Source organism: Balaenoptera ricei, chromosome 19 (assembly GCF_028023285.1).
Source record: "Balaenoptera ricei isolate mBalRic1 chromosome 19, mBalRic1.hap2, whole genome shotgun sequence".
Taxonomy (NCBI): domain Eukaryota; kingdom Metazoa; phylum Chordata; class Mammalia; order Artiodactyla; family Balaenopteridae; genus Balaenoptera; species Balaenoptera ricei.
Genome location: NC_082657.1, coordinates 45,054,216 through 45,075,163, shown reverse-complemented (window position 1 = coordinate 45,075,163; position 20,948 = coordinate 45,054,216). Strand labels below are relative to the sequence as shown.

Below are 20,948 nucleotides of genomic sequence, written 5' to 3'. Positions count from 1 at the left end.
CTGGGGAGGACACAGCCCTACCTGACCCTTCAGTCGGGGTATGTTGTGCTCTCCGTGGGCATCACACAGGGCACTGTATCCCCCTGGAGCCATGGAGGAGGGGGTGCGTGGTGCGTGCCACAATCCTCTCAAGAATGCCCTGTCCTTTAGGATGCCTTTAGCCTGCTTGCGTACTCAGACCCCTGGAGCTGCCCAGTTGGCCAGCAGCTTGACCCCATCCAGAGGGAGCCTGTATGCGCTGCCCTCAACAGCGCCATTTTAGGTAAGTGGATCTAACAAAAACAGAAGCTGGCCTATGAGTACCTAGGTTGGCCCCTTCACCCCTCCCTAGAAATTGCTGATGTTTATCCAGATCTGGGCAGTGAGCTCTGCCCAGAGGCTCTCTGGTGACCCATAGGACTCTTGGGCTCCCATAGCTGAACCTAAACCCTGACCTCCCTCTGCCCAACTGAGTTGGCTGGCTAGATCATGATGGGCCCTAGACTATGACCCTGGGCCTTGGCTAGCTCATTGCTCTAAAGAAAGCTGAGATTCACAGGCAGGGCCATGGCCTGGTGGCTGGGACACACTCACACAGAGACACATGAATGCTCTGTTCCAAGAGATTCTGTCCACTCCCCCAACCTTCTGCTCCCAAGGGAACTTTGACCTGGGCTTAGCCCTGAGCAGGGTAGTGACCAGGCCTTGTCTCTTCTCCACAGAGTCTCAGAACCTGCCAAAGCAGCCCCCTCTGATGCTTGCCTTGGGCCAGGCATCTGAATGTCTACGGCTCATGGCCCGAGCGGGCCTGGGATCTTGCTCCTTTGCCAGAGTCGACGACTACTTGCACTAGCTGACCACACTGTCTGGCCCCACCTGGCCCTCCCTCGGCCCCAGGGCTGGAGCAGCCCTGCCCTCCATCGGCACCTGGTGCAGGGACCTGGAAGCCACGGGCAGAGTCCACTCCTCCTGCCTGGCCTCCCCCGTTCCTTTCCTTCCTTCCTTCCCTTCCTTCCTTTCTTTTTCTCCCACCCTCAGTCTCTCTCTCTCCCCCCTTCATGTGCAGCGGCCTATGACACAGTATTGTCTGGTTACTTCTGTTTTGAAAGAAGGGGTTTGTTTTGAGGAGAGGTTGGGGTTTTTTAATCTTTTTTTTTTCCCCTCCTGACTGAGCCACCAGTATTTATCTCTGGAGAGTTTGTGCTGAGCTGGTTTCTGCTAATTTAGTGGTGAAGCCTATCCAAGTTGGTGATAGCTTATTATTTTCATAAGTAAAAAAAAATGAGATTATATATATATATATATATATATAAATATATATATTAAAAAAAGACACAGTATTTATCGTAGTGTTAGTGGTCCAGCACCTCTTGGGTGAAGCTGTCCAGACACCATATGTTTTTGAGTCCAACTCATTAAAAAAGAATCATCTCTGTCACCTCAGCCAAGTGATTCGTTTATTTCAGGCTTCCCCTTTGTTGAGCCACAGGCCCAGCTGCAGCCTAGGGAAGCCCAGTAGGCTTTGGGGGCCACATAGTGGGCAGGTCAGGCTAAAAGCTGGTTTGCAGCATCTGAGAGGTGTGGGTGCCTAGGCCCCTGAGAGCTGAACTGAGCAGAGAACTGCAGGGCCAAGGGTCCAAAGAAGAGATGAATTGGCCCGGGGCTACACAGCAGAGCAAGGGAGTTAGAGGGTCCTTGGCTAGCACGCTATCTACCATTCTACCCTGCCTCTCACTGCCTGCCATGCCTCTCTCTCTCTCTTCCCTTTTCAACATCCTGCCTACCTTTGTTGTTAAGATGGCCAAATAATTCATTTACTCTAAATTGATTGCCTGGAAATTACCTGCCTTTGACCCGAGAGCTGCTGAGTATCAGGCTGCGGGGAGGAAGTCTCCATACCCAGGACAGAGGCCCTTGAATACAGGGGCTGCCTTCTTCCTGCCTGGATCTTCACCGTCTCTGCACAGCTCTGATGGAATTGATGCTTTCTGTTGAAAAGCCAGGACCTTGTGGAGACAGATTTTTGGGCTGCCAGTCGCTGGAGTGGATGGAACCCTTGACCCCCTAGGCCAGGCCTCACTGTAGCTGTGCCAGGCAGCTCCTTTGCAGTTTGGCCCCGGCCACTCTTAGGAAAGACTGTTAAGAATATTTGCTGGCCAGAGGAAAGGACCTCATGGGCTTTACAAATGTCCCACTGTCCATGTCAGACGGATCCTCACAGCTAATGGGTCAAAAACAGTCCCGGTACTGCCATCAGGGAATCAGGAGAGGAAGGGTTACGATGCTGCCAGGACTTAGGCCAGCCATCTGTGGAGAGGACAGACTGCCCAGGAGGAAGAAAGGGAAGAGGCCTACCAGAGGAGCACCAGGATGGGCTGGGATTTCCCCATCGGCCTCACAGTGGGAGGGAGTGCCCAGGCAGCCCCTGCAAAGGGGCAGGGTCAGAAGTCGAGCTTCCAGTCCCTGCCTGGATCTGGGCTGGCCAAGCTCCTGCTCTCCATCAGTGGATTCAGGAATGGTTGGCGTGGCCTGAGATATTCAGTGCCCACCAGGATTCGCTGGGCCTACAGCTGGACAACAAGAGAAATGATTGAGTTGTACTAACTGCTGGTGATGGGCCCAGTGGCCCTGTGCTCTCCCAGAATTCTGCCCTGGGACATGATCCTGTAGGCTGCTGCTTTTTTCTTGGTCCCTACTAGGGCCCCAGCTGGCATCCCAGAGACCGCAACCCATCAGGGAGGTGTTGTCCTGTCTGTAAAGGAAATTCATCCTGTGCAAACCTGGGGATGCCTAGCTCCCAAACCAGGAAGTTGGAAACATCAGGCTCTTAAAATGGTCAGAAGCAAGCAGGATTGGGAATTAAAACCAGAGGCTTTTGCAACTGGAATGAAGTTCAGAGAACATCTACTCCAACAATCCTCTCCTTTTATAGATAAGGAAACAGGCCCAGGAGATTAAGTGACTTGGCCAAAGTCACACAACAAATTAGGGCAGAACTGGGACTAACCTCATCCCTGAGGATTGGACAACACTGTTTAGTCCTAAAGCTGAATGGTGGGTGAGGGGTTAGGCTGGCGAGGCCTCCAGCAGTGTCTGCGCAGCTGGTACCTTCAGGGGTGTGTCAGGGATGGGGATGGGTGCCTGGGCTTGGGTTGTAGAGCGGCTGAGCGGCCCAGGAGGGCTCAGGACAGCTGTGTGCTGCTTGGGGTTGGGTGTCCGCCTGCCTCACACTCAGTACCCATGGCCACCTCCCCATTTTCTGTGCCTTATCTCACTGTTTCAGCTGAGTCCAAGTTGTTTACTCTGTTCCTCTCCAGAGGGGCTTTCTGTCCCAGTTGGACAGCATAACTTTGGGACATAAGCCTTTGCCCCACAAGCCGTGGAGAGGACCAAACTCAAGCTGCTTGAGCCCACTGTCTTGCTGATAGTCCAGGCCTGCCTGCCAGCCCGAGGAGCCCCTTATGCACACCCAGTCCTGCCAGCCTGCTTCCGGGAGCCGAGAGTGGGGAAGGCACCTGGGAGGAGTCTCGGTGAAGAGCTGAACTTGAACCAAGGAGGCAGGAAGAAGACCTGGCTCTGTTGGGTTGTTCAGCCCTGGGGGAGCAGCCTTCCCTACTTACCTTTTCCTCTTGCTTCACCAAATGGTCGCTCCTTCCAGAGCAGGAACTGGCGGACACGCAAAGAAAGCCAGAACCCCTGTTCCTCACCTACATGGGTCTGTGGCTGGGTGTCGGCCGGCAGAACAGGGACACCAAGAGATGGAGAAGCGGGGACTGCCCAGCCTCCCAGCACCTTCCTACCCCTTAAGCAAGCACAAAGAAGATGAGGCAGAGACCTGTCAGAGCTGAAAGTTCCTTTGGTTGCTCACAACTCAGGTATGCACACTGTGTGGCAGCTGGGCAGGAGAGCCCTACTTGACCACCAGCCCCGTGCACACGGACCTGTGGCCAGATTGTGGACTCTGGCTGCCTGAGGCGCAGCCTCTTTGCATTGGGTTTTCCTCCATTAGTAACTACAGCCGACACAGACGTCCTCCACGTTGTGCACACTGGTTCTGCCTTTGTCCTCGCAATTTGATACTTGGCATTAGCATGAAACTTGTGGGTGTGGGAGGGTTTAGAGAGAATTCTAACACAAAACATCCTATTAAATTGTACTTGAGAGATGAAAAAACTCCTGTTGTATTTTGACAGAATTATTTTTATTAAAATACACATCCATGAGTAGTCACGAGTGTCTGGTCTCTGTTGTGAGTCTTACTGGGATTGGCACCCTTAGTGTGGCACAGCCATCCTGGAGGGCTTGGCCCCTTCCCAGTCTACTTGTCGAGTGCCTAGGCCCCTGGTGTCTCAAGGATTCTCAAGACTTTTGCAAGACCCCCAAGAGCATAGATACTTAAAGCTTTGATTCTCTCCCGCGAAACAGCTTTCATCTGAGACAAAGAAAAAGTAGCAAATACAAAAAGGTGGGCCATAGGACTTCTTCTCCTCAAAGTAAGATTTTAATGCATTCTAAATACGCTCGCTCCAAACACTGGTCAGAACTCTTCTGAGGGGTATTAAGGTTAGCTTCCTTTCAGTCTGAGGAAAAAGAGCTCATGCTCAAAATCCCAGTTTGGGTGACCCCAGAAAATTAACCTTTCTCAGCTTCATTTTCCCCATTCTTAACATGTTAGTCCTGCTTCCCTGTGGTGACAGAGGATTACAGCATGCATAGGGCAGGGCTTGGCACCTAGGGACACAGTACATATGACCACCCTGCCTCCATGAGGATGCCCCCTAGTGTGACTGGCCTGCTCCTGCCTCAAGCTGCCTCCTCTGCTCCCAAGGCACCAGGGTTTTATGCAGAGGAGGCATAAAATAGATTATGCTGCTGTCCACCTGGAGACAAGACTAGAAGCAAAGAAACCATCTAGAAGGACAAGGCCAAACACAAGAAGGCAGGTTTGAGAAATATTTAGGGGATGTTAGCACCACAGGATGAGTGACCGGATGTGAGGGAGATCGGGGTAGCAAGAGACAAGGCAACTGCAGGCTTTTTGTTGGGGTGAAAGGATGGATAATATAGGGATATATTATCCACAAGATAATACAGGGAACAGAAGGGAATGGGTGGTGGCTAAAAGTCACTGGAGTGAGGAGGTTTGCTGGAGAGCATATAGATCTATCTCAGAGAGACATGTTTCCTGGAACTGGAAAAGGGTTCTGTGACCCAGTAAATAATGAAAGCTGTCATGGATGCTCACAGTGAACATCACCCACTAATTGAAAGCTCTAAAAATCCTGTGTTAAGATGTGTAGCTTAACCCAGCATTTTCCAAACTTAATTACTACAGAATGCTTCCCTCAGGGGCATTTTACAGGACTCTCAGGGAAAAACTAGTGTACAGGGAAGAGTGGAGTATTAGATTAAGCACAAATGTCCTGGTTCTATAAGTAAAGCCACAGTAAATTCATTTCCCTCCAGACACATTTCCAACATAGCCTGTTTTACACTAAGGCTTACAGGTTTATTTCGCTGCTCTAGCGGACAGTCTGGTGAGACAAAGGGTAGTCCCGTTACAAAGTGGTATTTATTTGGGGGGAAATAGGTTCCAGTAAAGAGATCAGGAGGACTGAGGTCACAGTCTTGAAAAGCACTGACATGTAAGGAACAACCAAAGAACATCCAGAAGAGGACCCCAGACAGGCACGAAAAAGCGAGTCATTAGGAGTCAGAAAGCCGCGAAGTCCGGCGAATTCGAGAGAACTGTCGTTCTGCAGAGATACATCGTTATCCAGCAGCAGACCTTCCTTTTTTCTGGGACAACCAACGCCCACCACACTACTCAGAACCTCCTCGCTCTTGCTGCTGGGCAACGGACCGGAAAGAAGCCTAGGCTGGGAAACCTCTCCGCCTGCTGCCTCCACCGCCGGAAACGAATGACCAGGGCTTCCAGCCAGACTGCTTAACCTCCGCCCCCAACCAGCGAGCATGCGCAGCTCTCGGCCACGGCCCCTCCCTGCGCTGGTCCACCCCCGTCAGGGAGCATGCGCAGACCTCCCGCCGTCCCGCCCCTCCCTTTCCAGACCCCGGTTCCTTAGAAACCAGGCGGCGCGTTCCCGGTGGCGGCGCGCTAGATTCCGGGGCCCGTGCGACCCCGCCAGCCTCCCTCAAGGAGGGCTGTTGGCCGCCGAGACCCGTCCAGACCCTTGGTCTCCGGTGCGGCGCAGGGCGGGGCATGCCAGCTTGCCAGGTGAGAGGCGGCCGGCGACGGCGGGTGAGGATGAAGAAGGGCATGGCGCGGCGGCGAGCGGGCGCCTGCCGGGCCTCCTCCGCGGCCCGGCGCCCGAGGTCGGAGGCGGGGATATGCAGAGCTGGGGCTGGAGGGGGCCGTTCTAACAGCCAGCGCGGGCTCGGAGTTCGGGGGTCTCCCCAGAGTTCGTCCTCCCGCCTCAGAAATAGGACCTGCAAGTTTGGTCGTAGAATTTTAGAATTTTGGCTCCTGGAAGGACCTCGGCCATAACCCATCCCTTTACTGGACGCGAAAACCTAGGCTCCCCCGCCCTGTGCCGAGCAGAACCCCCTACCTGTGTGAGGACCGACGCTTTGTGGATAAGAATGTGAGGTATGGGAACCTCAGACAAAGGGCTTGTGGGGTAGCTGGTCCATCGTCCTTCAGAGTGAGATGGTACTTTGGGGGGATAAATCTTTAAGAAAAGAGCGTTCAGGTGGCAGGTGGGAGAAGGGACACTCCAGAAGGTGCGGTGGCTCTGCCAGTCTCGGAGTGTCCACTGGCCAGATCTCCCTGGGCCTGACCTACCTTTGAAGCTCAAGAAGGAAACAGATGGACTTGCGAAGACAAAAGGTGAGGTGAAGTATTCTCAAGGCATTATCAGATGAATGGTGAGGGAGGAAGAGGGGGCCGGGAGATCAGGACTTGTGAATGGTGGTGTGAAGAGTTTACAGCAGCATCTAAAGAACAAGACAGGAGTAGAAAAGTTTAAAGCTGCCTTGGATAGACACCAAGGAAGGTTATAAACCTTATTTATGTTCATTGTTCCCACAGTGTCATGCTGAGGGCAAGACACACGAGGAAGGAAGTAGGTGGCTTTTAGTATCCAGAAACTGGTCGCACAGGGCGCAGAGGACCTTTGTAAGCTATGGGGCACAAAGGTCTCAGAAGGAAGACCCCTGAGTCTGTGACCTTCAGTTGAACGGAACAACTGTTTAAATTAGAAAAGACACTTAATGCATTATTGTGATGTGGAGAGATATGGAGAAGATGGTAGTCAGGGAATCTAGATACATTCTTATTTACTTATTTTTGGCTGCCGTTGGGTCTTCATAGCTGGGCGCGGGCTTTCTCTAGTTGCAGAGAGCAGGGGCTCCTCTTCGTTGTGGTAGGCGGGCTTCTCATTGCAGTGGCTTCTCTTGTTGCGGAGCACGGCGCACAGGCTTCAGTAGTTGTGGCACGCGGGCTCAGTAGTTGTGGCTCGTGGGCTCTAGAGCTCAGGCTCAGTAGTTGTGGCGCACGGGCTTAGTTGCTCGGCGGCATGTGGGATCTTACCGGACCAGGGATCTAACCCGTGTCACCTGCATTGGCAGGCGGGTTCTCAACCACTGCGCCACCAGGGAAGCCCCTAGATACATTCTTGATAAGGAAACTCATTTCCTTCTGAAAAGCTACACCAGGGAACAAGAGTTTTAAGGCCATCCATTTTACAGAAAATGTGAAAAAGTTACTGCTTTTGGACTAGGAGTTTAGAGAATTTATCTGTACCAAGAACTGAAAATTTTCAGCAGACAGTTCTATTGGTAGACACCCACCTGACCCCCACCATTTTACAGCTAAAGATTCTATTGTGAGGGACTTTCTCTTACCACCTGGTTGTTCTATACCTTTCCTATGGAATGATTGGTCTGGATCGGATCTGTTATTTTTATTTGTTGGGAAAATTCAAATATGTGATTTCTACAGTAATACTAGAACCCATTAGTAGTAGGATTAGCAATGAAAAAAAAAGTACTCCCCCAAAAGACATAAGTGTTTGTAATATGGGGAAAAGAAGTGTGTGATTTTTAAAAGATGGTCCCTGATTCTAATCATCGAAGTCAGTTTGTTGCTAGCTTGATAAAACTAATTTTCACTGTGTATTTGACTTTGCCGCAGGGTTGTTTTTTTTTTTTTTTTTTTTTACCCCTCAGAGTGATAAGAGAAGATGCATTGAAAGTATGATAATGTTAATAGGTCAAATTAGTTTAAGGAAGAAAGCTTTGTTCTTCCTTTGTCCATAACTATGGCTTTTGCGGCTTTGCATTTTATTGACTTTTCTTCCATCTCTGGAAATATTTGTATAAATAAATACCTTAAGAGATAATGGGGTATTATCAGAAGGATATGTAATCTGTGGGGGAACGTTGACACTGTTAACCAAATCCTGTCAGAAAAGCTTTATGAAAATTATTGTATTCTATGTAGAAACCCTCACTACTTTAGCATTGGCCCAGATAGAAGACAGACAAGTAGGCCAAAATCAAAGTAGATGGAAGGGAGCAATTACCATCTGTGGCACTGGATGGGGGTGGGAGGGTGCTTTGAATGTCAGTGCAAATACTTCCTTGAATGAGCATTTGGAGGAGATAATGCTTAAATGTGGTGAGTGTGCCCCATGGATTTGTGTGCATTATTTTAGCCCCTCTAATCAGAAAGACACTTGTTTTCAGAGGAGAAAGATGTGCACACTCTCAAAGTGTTTCTTCATTGCTATGGCAGTGAAACCTTTGACAAATAATTACTTAACATCCATTCCATTTTCTGGGACAGCTGAGGGCAGTTATCAAACCTGGCCTGTAGTAATCAACAGTATTTAACAGGCCAACTTACCAGATAAATCAGTAATGCTAGCAGGATTTACTTTCACTGAACTGCTTTTCTAGTTATACAATAAGAGGAGAAATAAAATGGGGACACAGTGTAATCTCATGTAGGAAGTTGTGATACAGAGTTGGTGTTCGGAAAACACAGGAGTCAGCGACCACTCACTTAGAAGCAGAAGAGCCCTTCTGATGCCTAACAAGTCACTTGTGTGTTTTTATAATAGGAGGTCCAATTCTAGGATAAATCCACTATTAGAATTGGACAGTGTCTAGAAAAAAATTGGTTATTTTGCTGTATTTGAGAATTCGTTTACAGTATAGTAATAGGACATTATTTTTCTTATATACAAATAAAAGCAGCTTTGTATTAGTAAACTTCAGGACAGCCTAAAAGTCCAAATTACTTGAAAATTTAGATGTCAGGTGTTTTTAAGAGTGGGGAATGAAAGATAGTTGAAATAAGTTTGGGCTCGTGAAAATCAGAATGATAAAAGATACTGAGAAAAACATGAAAACAGTAAGACTTCCCAGCACACTAATGTTCACTTATGAATTAGCCATTAGGTCAGGAATGAGCTCATTAAAGTACCATGTCTTTAAACCCAGACAAAGGAAATGAGAAATGGAGTAAATATTTCTTTTTCATGATGATGGGAATGAACACTTAGAAAATAGGATTAAACATTAAGAAGGAAGAGGTGAATGTTCCTGCATTACTTAAATACACTCAAACCCTACCCTTGACACGTGTTCTTTAGTTCCTGCTCTTAGAAGGGGAATTGCAAGTAGTGCCTTTGTTCTAGGTACTGTCAGTTTTCAAGGTTGCCAGTGACAAAATGCCACATTCTTTGGGACCCAGGATTGCCAGGAATTGCTGTGGGGATACCTCAGTCTCCCCACCACCTCTCAGAGCCATTCCCAGAAGCTGCTTCTGTAACGGTTCCTATCTGTCTTCTACTATGAAAGATTAGGAACGAAAGCTTTGAGGAATGGGAACTAAGTACTGAGCGCAGTCTTCCTTTCTGGCCTGGGATAACTCTGCTCCTCTCAAACTGTCAGCTCTCAATTTCTCATGAGAATAGATAATCCCAAAATACAACTGGAAACGCTTCTACTTGGCTTTGAGATTTACCATATCACTTTACAACCTCAAAATCTTTATTATAATGAGTAAATATTAAAACAAACAAACCAACAAACCCCTCCTGAAAGTTTCTTGCTTGTGTAAAGAATGATACTGAACTTGTTTTCTCTCTGCGAGCCTTCACCCCTTCTTGCTCTCTGACTGTATTAAAAGTGGTGGAGGGAGAACAGTGGCAGGGACGGGGCAGCACTGATGTTTCCTAACTCAGGTGTCATGAACCAAACAGTAGTGCAGTTACCTAGGATAATGAATTTACATGCATGTATTTGAAAGGTGACTGTACAGATCTTATGCTGCTTTCTAAGACTGCTATTTCTTTTGGTGCTCTTTGATGAATAGTTTTGACCCTTAGGGTCTCTTTTGGTGCTTGTTGATGGATGGTTTTGTGTTACAGCATCTCAAAGCACATTTTAGGGTGTACGTGGTTAATGGTTTCTGCAGCTCGGTGGTGGTTCCTGCTGGGAAATGGTTATCCTCTCAGAGGGGCCTCTCTGGGGGTGGCTCTGGGGGCCTGTGAGATGTGCATTTGTCATCCAGGCATCCTCTCATTGTCAGGGAAATGGGGGATGGTAGAGAGATCAGCTGTACTTCCTGGTACTTTTCAGCCTTTTGCACTCATATTCCTGTGCCAGGTGCTAAGGGGACATAGCTTGCTTTTTGAAGCAATGGGGGAAATGATTGAACATAGTATTTCTTATCTGATCTTATTTTCGAAACTAAATCATTGTGCTTAAACGGCTGTTTTGGTTCCCGCAGCGGAAGGCTTGCTCCTGATCACAGTGGTTATTCTTTTAAAATTATTGTCTTTCTTTCTCCTTCCTTCACTGCTTAATATTCCTGATATGCTAAGATTGTTGTCCAAAGAACATTTAAATGCCTTCAAGTAATTTCCAAATTATTATAGAAGTGTTACCAAATACCTTGAAGTGTTAAGTTTCAGGGACCTGTTATCTCCTTAATACAGTCTTGGTCCTGAAAGAGCTTAGAGTCTCAATAGTGAGGTAAGACATTGAGCGTCATTTAAACAATACTCAGAAAATTCTAAAATACTAAAATGAATGGCTATTTTCAGGTGGTCATATCCCATATACATCCTGTATTTTGCAACCGGCCTCCTTCATTACACATTAACCAAAAGGAAAACAGGAAAAAGGGGGTGGTATGGCAAAGACTGTCCTGAGATTAGATTATTTTACATCTCAGGTTTAACACAGCTGAACATGATCATGGCCTAGTTGGTAAGCAGTTTTCCGCATACAAGTGGAGATGTTTGTGAAGGACACCAGGCATGTCCAGTCACTGGAGAACTACTCAACCTTCCTGGTGACCAGAGGCCATATAACAGAGTTAGAGAACACCGGTCAGGGTTGTCGTGTTCTGGGGTGCCCTAAGAACGTCCTACACCCAAAATCTGAAGGAAGGCAGATAGGTAATTCTCTAAAGTGTCTCTCGCTGCCATAGAAATAGCCATTTTCACAGCAACAGGATGCTTGTATCCATATAGAAGGTGGAAAACACAAAGAAAACCTTAGTAAATTAGGTTTGCACTTTGAAAAATGTTTTATTATTATAATTAAAAACTCATCCTCTTCTTGGGATTACAGGTGAAACCAAAGTATGTAATACACCTCACTCTAGGGTTGGCTACTTCACATGCATCACAGCCAAGTGTGCTTTACCTCAGCAAAGGCAGAGTCTTTGTCACATGCCTGCCACTCATTGTGTTCCTCTGTCAAATTATTCCTTGGTATTCAACGGTGGGTGTAGCAAGAAGTGGAAACTAAGCTCCAGGAACCTGACCTGTCTGGATCACTGCTCTGTGCCCCACCTTCTGGCATAATGCCTGACTCATTGTTGCCCTTACAAATATTAGGGAACGAATGAGGAAAGAACTCTGGTGACTGGATATTGTACCATTAAGTGGGGTGAGGGAGCACAGGAGAAGGAGAGGAAAGATGATTTTGGGTTGGGAGAAGCTGGTGGGTCTCTCAGGTGGGATTTCCAGTAGACACTTAGAAGTATAGAGCCAGTTAAGAACGTTTTCATGGAGGTCTGAGTGAAGTTGAAGGATTAGATAAAATTGCTCTGTGAGAGAGTAGGGCTGAGGATGGAATTTTCAGGATGATGTCAGTCTAGAACTCATTGTTAAGGCAATCTTTGAAAAAATAATCTTCTTGTTATTGCCAGACTTTCAAAAGCAATAAAGAATTAATACAGCTAGTAGATAAGTACTTTTTCTTACTGTAATCATCAGCTGAAACTAACTTTCAGATCTAATAATTATCCAGATACCTCTGTGGGTGTTAAATTTACTTCTCCTTTATGACCCAATTTAGCTGACCCTTTTGTACATTGGGTAGTTACACCTCATTAGACAGGTCATTAGGCCTTTCATTAGTGTCCCTCCTAGGACACTGTGTGGAGGGGAGTGCAGAGATGGGGAACTGGCATCTTTGGCTCGGGCTGGGTGTGCTCTCCTGCTCTCTTCTGGCTGCCTAACGGTTTACCTCCATGTCAGCTTGTAGAAATGGGGGAATAGCATTTCTTTCCTTGGTCCTGTTTGTGTTTTTGCTGTCAGTGAGAAGGCAGCGATCTCTATGTCATTGAGTCAGTGTAAGACACTTAAAATAAACAAACAAATCATAGAAAAGCTAAACCTTCCCACAGAGCCTTTGGATCGTTGAAACCCAGGGACCAAAGTATTTGTCATAACTCATGTGTAAAACTCAATACCTGTTTGTTTTGTTTGGCTTTTATTTTTCAATGGAAACATACATGTAGGTAAAGAAACACTTTCACATTTATCTGAAAGCAGTCCTGCAGAAAGCAGTGCTACCCTTTCAGACTATAAGTACAAGCTGGTTCATGGGGAGCTCTAACTGAACTGCAGGTAGTCCCTCTGCTATGAACATGCAGTTCAGAACTCAAGCTGCATACTTCCCCTGGTTTCTGCTCAGGCTCGGGTGATGAGGTGTGGTTGTCTTCCCTCTTGGGTCCAGCTCTGCTATCCACGCAGTGACAGCCTGTCTACCACAGTGGCTCAATTCCAGGTGTTGGGAGGCCAAAAGGAGGGCTGGGGGACAGTTAGACATACCTTCCAAATTAGTTCTTGGTACATGACTGATGTTGAAGGCCACATGGAAGGCTACTTATTTCCCCACCAGTTTCCTGGGTTTTGCGAAATGAGGATTGAGCTTAAAATTGACCTTTACATTTTAATTTTATCTCCTTTACCATGCTCAAGAATTATGCTCTTATGTTATAGATCCCTTTGCAACTGGATGTTACGTCATGGCACCCCCCTCCTATGGTAATGTTCCACGTATCAGTTCTGGAGCATCATTCAGAGAAGCTTATATTCAGGAAATTCGCTGGTGGTCCAGTGGTTAGGACTCGGCACTTTCACGGCCGGGGCTTGGGTTCAATCCCTGGTCAGGGAACTAAGGTCCCGCAAGCCCTGTGGCGTGGCCAAAAAAAAAAACCACAAAGAAGCTTATATTCTTCAAGATTTTAGAACATTATTTTATTTAAAATAGGAAGGAGAGACTTCCCTGGTGGCACAGTGGATAAGAATTCGCCTGCCAATGCAGGGGACACGGGTTCGATCCTTGGTCTGGGAAGGTTCCACATGCCATAGAGCAGCTAAGCCCGCATGCCACAACCACTGAGCCCGTGTGCCGCAACTACTGAGGCCAGCGCTTCTAGAGCCCGTGCTCCTCAACAAGAGAAGCCACCGCAAGGAGAAGCCTGTGCACCGCAATGAAGAGTAGCCCCCGCTCACCACAACTAGAGAAAGCTGGCGCGCAGCAACAAAGACCCAACGCAGCCACAAATAAATAAAATTAAATCTTAAAAAAAAAAAAAATAGGAAGGAAAAGAAGAACTTGAGCAGGAAAAACTGTTGCCTTCTAGTCGGTGCAGCTACCACAAAGGCTTTGTTTTGACCTGACTTCTTGATTCATCTGTTCTAGTACTTATTCATTTGTATGCTCATTCCTCAATCATTGCTTAGCAGCACCTACTCAGCTTCAGACACTGCTCTGTCCTGGTGACAGCAAAGTGTGAGACAGGCAACCTCTTGACATCATGACAGATCCCAATGAAGTGTGACGGGCACTGTGAAAGCCAAAGCTCAGGCACAGCTTCTCTGAAGAAGTGATGTTTAACTGGAGACCTAACAGATCTGAGGAGTTATCCTGAGGAAATAAGAAAAAGAAAAGATTGTTTCAGGCAGAGCAAACAGTTTGGACCAGAATCTCAGAGCAGGACTGAAAGAGTTAGATTTGGTAGCTGCTAGCATGCTGAGTGCAGTGTAAAGGGGAAAATGCTAAGGTGGAGAGATGGGGAAAGGCCCAACCCACACTGGGGAGAGCCCATGAAGGAATTTGGGCTTTATCTTAGGGTCACCTAGAGGCTGGGGAAGGAAGTGGTCAGGTCCAGGAGACCCGCTGGATGTCTGTTCAGGGAACCAGAGCAGTGGATGAATTCAAGGGGCCTTAAGATGTCCAATTGATGGGTTGTAGGGATGGACTGGCTGTGGGGGCAGGAAGGCTTCACTGCAGCCAGAGTGGTTCCTTAGGAACTGGTTAGGTTTGAATCACTATCACTTGTTTGAGTCCACTATCACTTACTTTCCCTTCACGATTGTCTGTTGGCATTTGACTGAACGTAGCCCCTAAGTGCTGGGTCACTGTGGTCCTGCAAGCCTTGATTGATTATTTATTTATTTACTTACTTACTTATTTATGTATTTATTTATGGCTGTGTTGGGTCTTCGTTGCTGCGCGCGGGCTTTCTCTAGTTGCGGCAAGTGGGGGCTACTTTTCATTGCGGTGCGTGGGCTTCTCTTTGCGGTGGCTTCTCTTGTTTCGGAGCATGGGCTCTAGGCGCGCAGGCTTCAGTAGTTGTGGCTCACGGGCTCTAGAGCGCAGGTTCAGTAGTTGTGGCTCACGGACTTAGTTGCTCCACAGCATGTGGGATCTTCCCGGACCAGGGCTCAAACCTGTGTCCCCTGCATTGGCAGGCGGATTCTTAACCACTGCGCCACCGGGGAAGTCCCAAGGCTTGATTTACAGTGTGCTTCTCTGTTAGAGAGAGGAAACTTGACTACAAGGGGTCTGAGCTAACTGATAAGCTTGAGTCATGTCATGTAGAGGAGTGGTGGTATTTGGAGAGACAGTTCTGGGTGAGGGCCCCTCTTGACTGGCCAAGTTGTAGCTTAAGACTGAGAGCATCAGCTCATTTTCCTAATCCCAATTGGCAGACAGAGCTATTCTGTTATATGATGCTTTCTTTCCTAAACCATTAAACCAGATTCTGCCCCAAACTATTTAATTAACAACGTAAGTACTCTCTTTATTACATTTGTGAACATATCCCAAGATCATACAGAATTATTTACAGTTTTGATGAGTTCAGTATATACGTCTTGGTTTATTGATCAACTATGCAGGAGCAAGGTCTGAAATCTTTCATTTTTTTCAGCAAATATTTACTGAGCACCCACTACATATCAGGCCTTGTTCTAGGAACTTGGGGGTATAGCAGTGAACAAAACAGACAAAAAATTCCCTTTCCTCAAGGAGCATGCGTTCTAGCAGGGGTGGTAGGATGAGACCAACAATGGGAAGATAAACCTGGTTCTGATAAGACAGCTTTTGAGTAGAGACCTGAAGGAAGTGAGGGAGTGAGTAAGCCAAATTGATATCATCTGTACAGTAGAGGGAACTGCCAGCACAAAGGCCCTGAGACAGAGACATACCTGGTATGTTTGAGATACATACAGCAGTGAACCACTGTGGCTGGAGCAGAGTGAGCAAGGGGAAGAGAAATTGGGTATAAGGTCAGAAAGAGGATAGATAGGGTGCAGACAGATCATGCAGGGCCTTTTGTAGGTCAGAGGAAGAACCTTGGCTTTTATTCTAAGAGAGATGGGGAGCTTGTGGCGCCTTCGGGCAGGGGAGTGGCTTGATCTGACTTACATTTTAATTGCGTCACTCTCAGCGCTGTGTTAACAATAGATTGGGGGTGCAGCATGGGAAGGGGCAGGGTAGAATCTGGGAGACCAGGTGCGCTGTCGTAGTAGCACTGGGGAGAGGTGATAGTGACTTGAACTAAGGTGGTGGCAATAGAGTAGTAGGAAGTGCTTGGATACAGGATGTGTTTTGAAGGTAGAGAGCCAGCAAAACTTTTTTTTATGGATCAGGTGAGAAGTGTGAGAGAAGAAGAAGGATCAAGGACTACTCCAAGGTTTTGATTTGAACAGTTAGAAAATTTGTGTTACCAGTTCCTGAGATGAAGCCATTGTGGGAAGAGAGAGTTTGGTGGGGAGAAACATCAGGAGTTTAGTTCTGGACACCAAGTCGAAATGTACATCAGATAGGCGGTTGTTTATACTAGCCTGGAGCTCAAGGAAGAGGACCTGGCTGATAACTTTGGGAGTCGTCAGAGAATAGATAGTATTTAAAGCCATGAGACCGAATAGGATCATCAGTCATGAGCCAGGAGCAATGGTTACCACAGTCATTATCAGGAGAAACTAGCAGAGAAATGGCCAGAGAGGTAGGAGGAAACACAGCTAATGTCACAATCTGTTTTAAAAATAAATTGGGGGACTTCCATGGTGGCGCAGTGGTTCAGGATCTGCCTACCAATGCAGGAGACACGGGTTCGAGCCCTGGTCTGGGAAGATCCCAGAGCCCTGGTCTGGGAAGATCCCACATGCCGCGGAGCAGCTAAGCCCGTGTGCCACAACTACTGAGCCTGTGCTCTAGAGCCCACGAGCCACAACTACTGAACCCGCGTGCCACAACTGCTGAAGCCCGTGCGCCTAGAGCCCGTGCTCCGCAACAAGAGAAGCCACCGCAATGAGAAGCCCATGTGCTGCAACGAAGAGTAGCCCCCGCTCACTACAACTAGAGAAAGCCCCTGCGCAGCAACAAAGACCCAACGCAGCCAAAAATAAAAATAAATAAATTAAAAAAAAAAAAAAAGATTGGGGAATTCCCTGGTGGTCCAGTGGTTAGGACTCCGTGCTTTCAACACGGAGGGCGCGGGTTCAGTCCCTGGTTGGGACTAAGATCCTGCAAACCACGTGGCACGATAAATAAATAAATAAATAAGGAGGGAGGGAAGGAAGGAAGGAGGGAGGGAGGGAGGGAGGGAGAGAAGGAAGGGAGGGAGGAAGGGAGGAAGGAAGGAGGGAGGGAGGGAGGGAAGGAAGGAAGGAGGGAGGGAAGGAAGGGAGATTTATTGAGGGCCCAACTCAATAGCTAGGGTCCTGGCCTCATCACTGGCCACAGTGCTTTATTTTAGCATGTTTTATATTAAGATAGAATTACTGAAAAAATTCATCCTCAGAAAAATCTAATTCCCAAACAAGCCCCTTGATACTGGCCCCTTGGAATGTGTCTGAGGGGCCACAGGTCTGCGGCAAAGTCTGAGGAGGGGTGCCGTGTGGGTGCACAGCTCTCAAAGGCGGTTGCTGCTGGGGAGTTCCAGCTGTGGGCTGGTTCTGGGATGTGGGGGGCTGGGAGCTGAGCTAGCCACCTTCGTGGTGTGCTAACCTTATTGCCCAACCTGTACAGCTACAACCAAAAACTGTTACACATTATTTCTCACTTAAGGCCTTCATTAGCTTCACCTGCCTACAGCGATGCTGGAGAAGAACTCCTTTCTGAACCCTCACTTCCTTAGTATGAGTTGTTCGTGAGTGGTGAGGACTTGCCTAACACCCACAGCTCAGCAGCTCATCCAGTGTGATGTTGGCTAGGGAAAAGTGCCATCTTCAGATCCTCAGCAAGTGCCGAGACTTAGTAGATCATTGGCCTTAGCTTGGCTTCAGCCATTGTCTCCATACAGTCATCCCTCTGTATCTGTGTGTGTGCTGGGGGGGCGGGGGTGGTGGTTCCGGGACCCCTATGGATACCAAAATCCGCGCATGCTTCAGTCCCTTATATAAAATGGCATATAACATACATCCTCTCGTATGCTTTATATCATCTCTAGATTACATATAATACCTAATACAATGTAAATGCTATGTAAATAGTTGTTAATACAGTGTAAAACTATGTAAATAGTCACTGGTGTGCAGCAAATTCTAGTTTTATGTTTTGGAACATTCTGGTATTTTCTTTTTTTTTTAATATCTTAGATCCATGGTTGGTTGAATCTGAGGATGCATAGATACGGAGGGCCAACTGTATTGGTACCAAAAGTATGCTTACACGGTTTTTGTTTTGTTTTAAAGGAAAGAGACTTTTAATTCACACATGTCCATTTAATTTGATTATAGATGTAAATCCGCAAGGTGCAAGTAGGTTGTTCTATACCCTCAGACACAACTTATGGTGGTTAAAAATTGAGGTATAATTTACATACAATTAAATGCACAGATGCTAAGTATTCAGTTTGATGAGTTGTGACAAATATATCCCCATGTAACCACAATGCAACACAAGATGTAGAGTATTTCCACCATCATTCGTTTCCTGGTGCCCCTTTCTAGTCGGTTCCACACCTCCCTGCCCCACACCCCAACCTGCCAGCCACCACGCTCCCACTTCTGACTACTGTCACTAATAAGTAAGGTTTGCCTGTTCCTGTACCTCAAATAAATGGAATCCTACAGTATGGGGGGTTTTTTTGGTGTGTGTGCCTAGCATCTTTCACTCAACATAATATTTTTAAGATTCACACATGTTGTTGCATATATTAGTAGTTCATTCATTTTTACTGCTTTTCTGTATTCCATTGTATGCCTATACCATAATTTGTTTATCTCCTATTCATAAACATTTGGGTTTATTTCCAGTTTGGGGCTAAGATGAATTAGGACTGCTGAGAACATTTTGTCTAAGTTTTTTGTGGATGTATGTTTTCATTTTCTTGGGTAAATATCTACGAGTGGAGTTGCTGTGTCATTGAGTTGATATATGTTTAACTTTATAAGAAAATGTCAGTTTTCCAAAGTGATTGTACTATTTTACACTGCCACCAACAATGTATGAGAGTTCTATTTGCTCCATATCCTCTCCAAACTTTGGGATTGTCAGTCTTTTTCTTTTTTTTCTTTGCCATTCTAGCGAGTATCTTGAGTATCTCAGTGTGGTTTTAGTTTGCATATCCCTGATAACTAATGATATGGAGTGCCTTTTCATGTGCTTATTGGCTTTTCCTGTATCTTTGGTGTGAAGCGATCAAAGTCCTTTGACATTTAAAAAAAATGAAGTTGTTCATTTTTTCATCGTTGATTTGTAGGATTTCTTCTGCATACAAGTCCTTTGTTACATATATGTTTGGCAAATATTTTTTGCTAATCTGTGGCTTACCTGTTTATTTTTTTAGTGGAGTCCTTTAGTGAGCAGAAATTCTTTAAAATTTTGAAATCCAGTTTATCAATGGGTTAATGCTTTTTGTGTCCTGTCCAAGAAATCTTTACCTATTCCGTGGCCTTGAAAATGTTCTCTGATATGTTTTCCTAGAAGCTTTATGGTTCTGGGTTTTACATTTAGGTCTTTGATTCATTTTGAATTAATTATTGTGTACACAGTGAGAAAGGAAGGGTCAGGTTTTTTGTTTGCCATATGGAAATCTAATTGTTCCAACACCATTTTTTAAAAAATTAATTAATTTATTTATTTTTGGCTCTGTTGGGTCTTCATTGCTGCACGTGGGCTTTCTTTAGTTGCGGTGAGCAGGGGCTACTCTTTGTTGCGGTGTGCGTGCTTCTCATTGCAGTGGTGTCTCTTGTTGCGGAGCACAGACTCTAGGCGCATAGGCTTCAGTAGTTGTGGCTCGCAGGCTCCAGAGGGCAGGCTCAGTAGTTGTGGCTCACGGGCTTAGTTGCTCCGCGGCATGTGAGATCTTTCCTGACCAGGGCTCGAACCCGTGTCCCCTGCATTGGCAGGTGGATTCTTAACCACTGCGCCACCAGGGAAGCCCACAACACTATTTTTTAAAAAGAGTATTCTTTCCCCATTGAATTAATACTTTGGCTGAAAATCAATTGACTGCATTTATGTGGCTTGCAGGGTAAAGATGCTATTACAAGGCAGTAACTTTGTAGAAATCCCTAATGGCTCTTTTTGAAGCCTGGCACTGAAAAATAGAAAGCATAATTTGTAACTTAAAAATATATAGTTACAAGGCAAAGTATTATAGATTTTTTAATAGCTTGGATGGAACCACCCCGGCTCCATCCATCTGTAAGCTTCTGAATAGCTTGATGATTCTAATAGCATCAGGAAGACAAAATTCCAGAACAAGTAATGACACTTGAAAAACCCCTGAGGGCTTCCCTGGTGGTGCAGTAGTTAAGAATCTGCCTGCCATTGCAGGGTTCAAGCCCTGGCCTGGGAAGATCCCACGTGCCGCGGAGCAACTAAGGCCGTGCACCACAACTACTGAGCCTGTGCTCTAGAGCCCGCGAGCCACAACTACTGAGCCCATGCGCTGCAACTACTGAAGCCTGCGTGCCAAGAGCCCATGCTCCACAACAAGAGAAGCCACCGCAATGAGAGGCCTGCGCACTGCGATGAAGAGTAGCCCCCGCTCGCTGCAACTAAAAAGAAAGCTCACGCGCAGCAACGAAGACCCAGCGCAGCCATAAATAAATAAATAAATAAGTAAGTAAGTAAATAAGTAAATAAATTTATTTTTTAAAAACCTGTCATTTGTACACCCATGTTCATAGCAGCATTGTTCACAGTAGCTAAAATGTGGAAGCTACCCAAGTGTCTACTGACAGATGAATGGATAAACAAAATGTGGTATGTACATGCAGTGGAATATTATCCAGCCTTAAAAAGGAAGGAAATTCTGACATATGCTACAACATGGGTGAGCCTTGAGGACGTTGTGCTAAGTGAAATAAAGCAGTCACAAAAGCACAAGTATAATATGGTTACACTTATATGAGGTACCTAGGGTAGTCAGACCCATATAGACAGAAAGTAGAACGGTG

At 46.5% G+C, this 20,948-nt stretch overlaps 2 protein-coding genes across 5 annotated transcripts in view; both read left to right on the top strand.

Moving 5' to 3' along the window:
- Window positions 1-4,205, top strand: part of RANBP10 (RAN binding protein 10) — a 67,337-nt gene extending 63,132 nt beyond the window's left edge. Inside the window, exons 13-14 of the mRNA XM_059904073.1 lie at window positions 151-262; window positions 702-4,205. Of these exons, the coding sequence (XP_059760056.1) occupies window positions 151-262; window positions 702-832 (243 nt within the window). The 3' untranslated portion in view covers window positions 833-4,205. The remainder of the gene's footprint in view (window positions 1-150; window positions 263-701) is intronic.
- A 1,846-nt stretch (window positions 4,206-6,051) lies between these two features.
- The window catches only part of GFOD2 (Gfo/Idh/MocA-like oxidoreductase domain containing 2), a 38,022-nt gene continuing 23,125 nt past the window's right edge, over window positions 6,052-20,948 (top strand). For 3 of the 4 annotated variants that reach the window (XM_059903948.1, XM_059903949.1, XM_059903946.1), the window contains exon 1: window positions 6,052-6,214. The gene's annotated coding sequence lies outside the window, so the exon portion shown is untranslated. Of the gene's footprint in view, window positions 6,215-20,322; window positions 20,611-20,948 lie in introns of all 4 variants that reach the window. The other variant, XM_059903947.1, reaches the window with a different exon arrangement.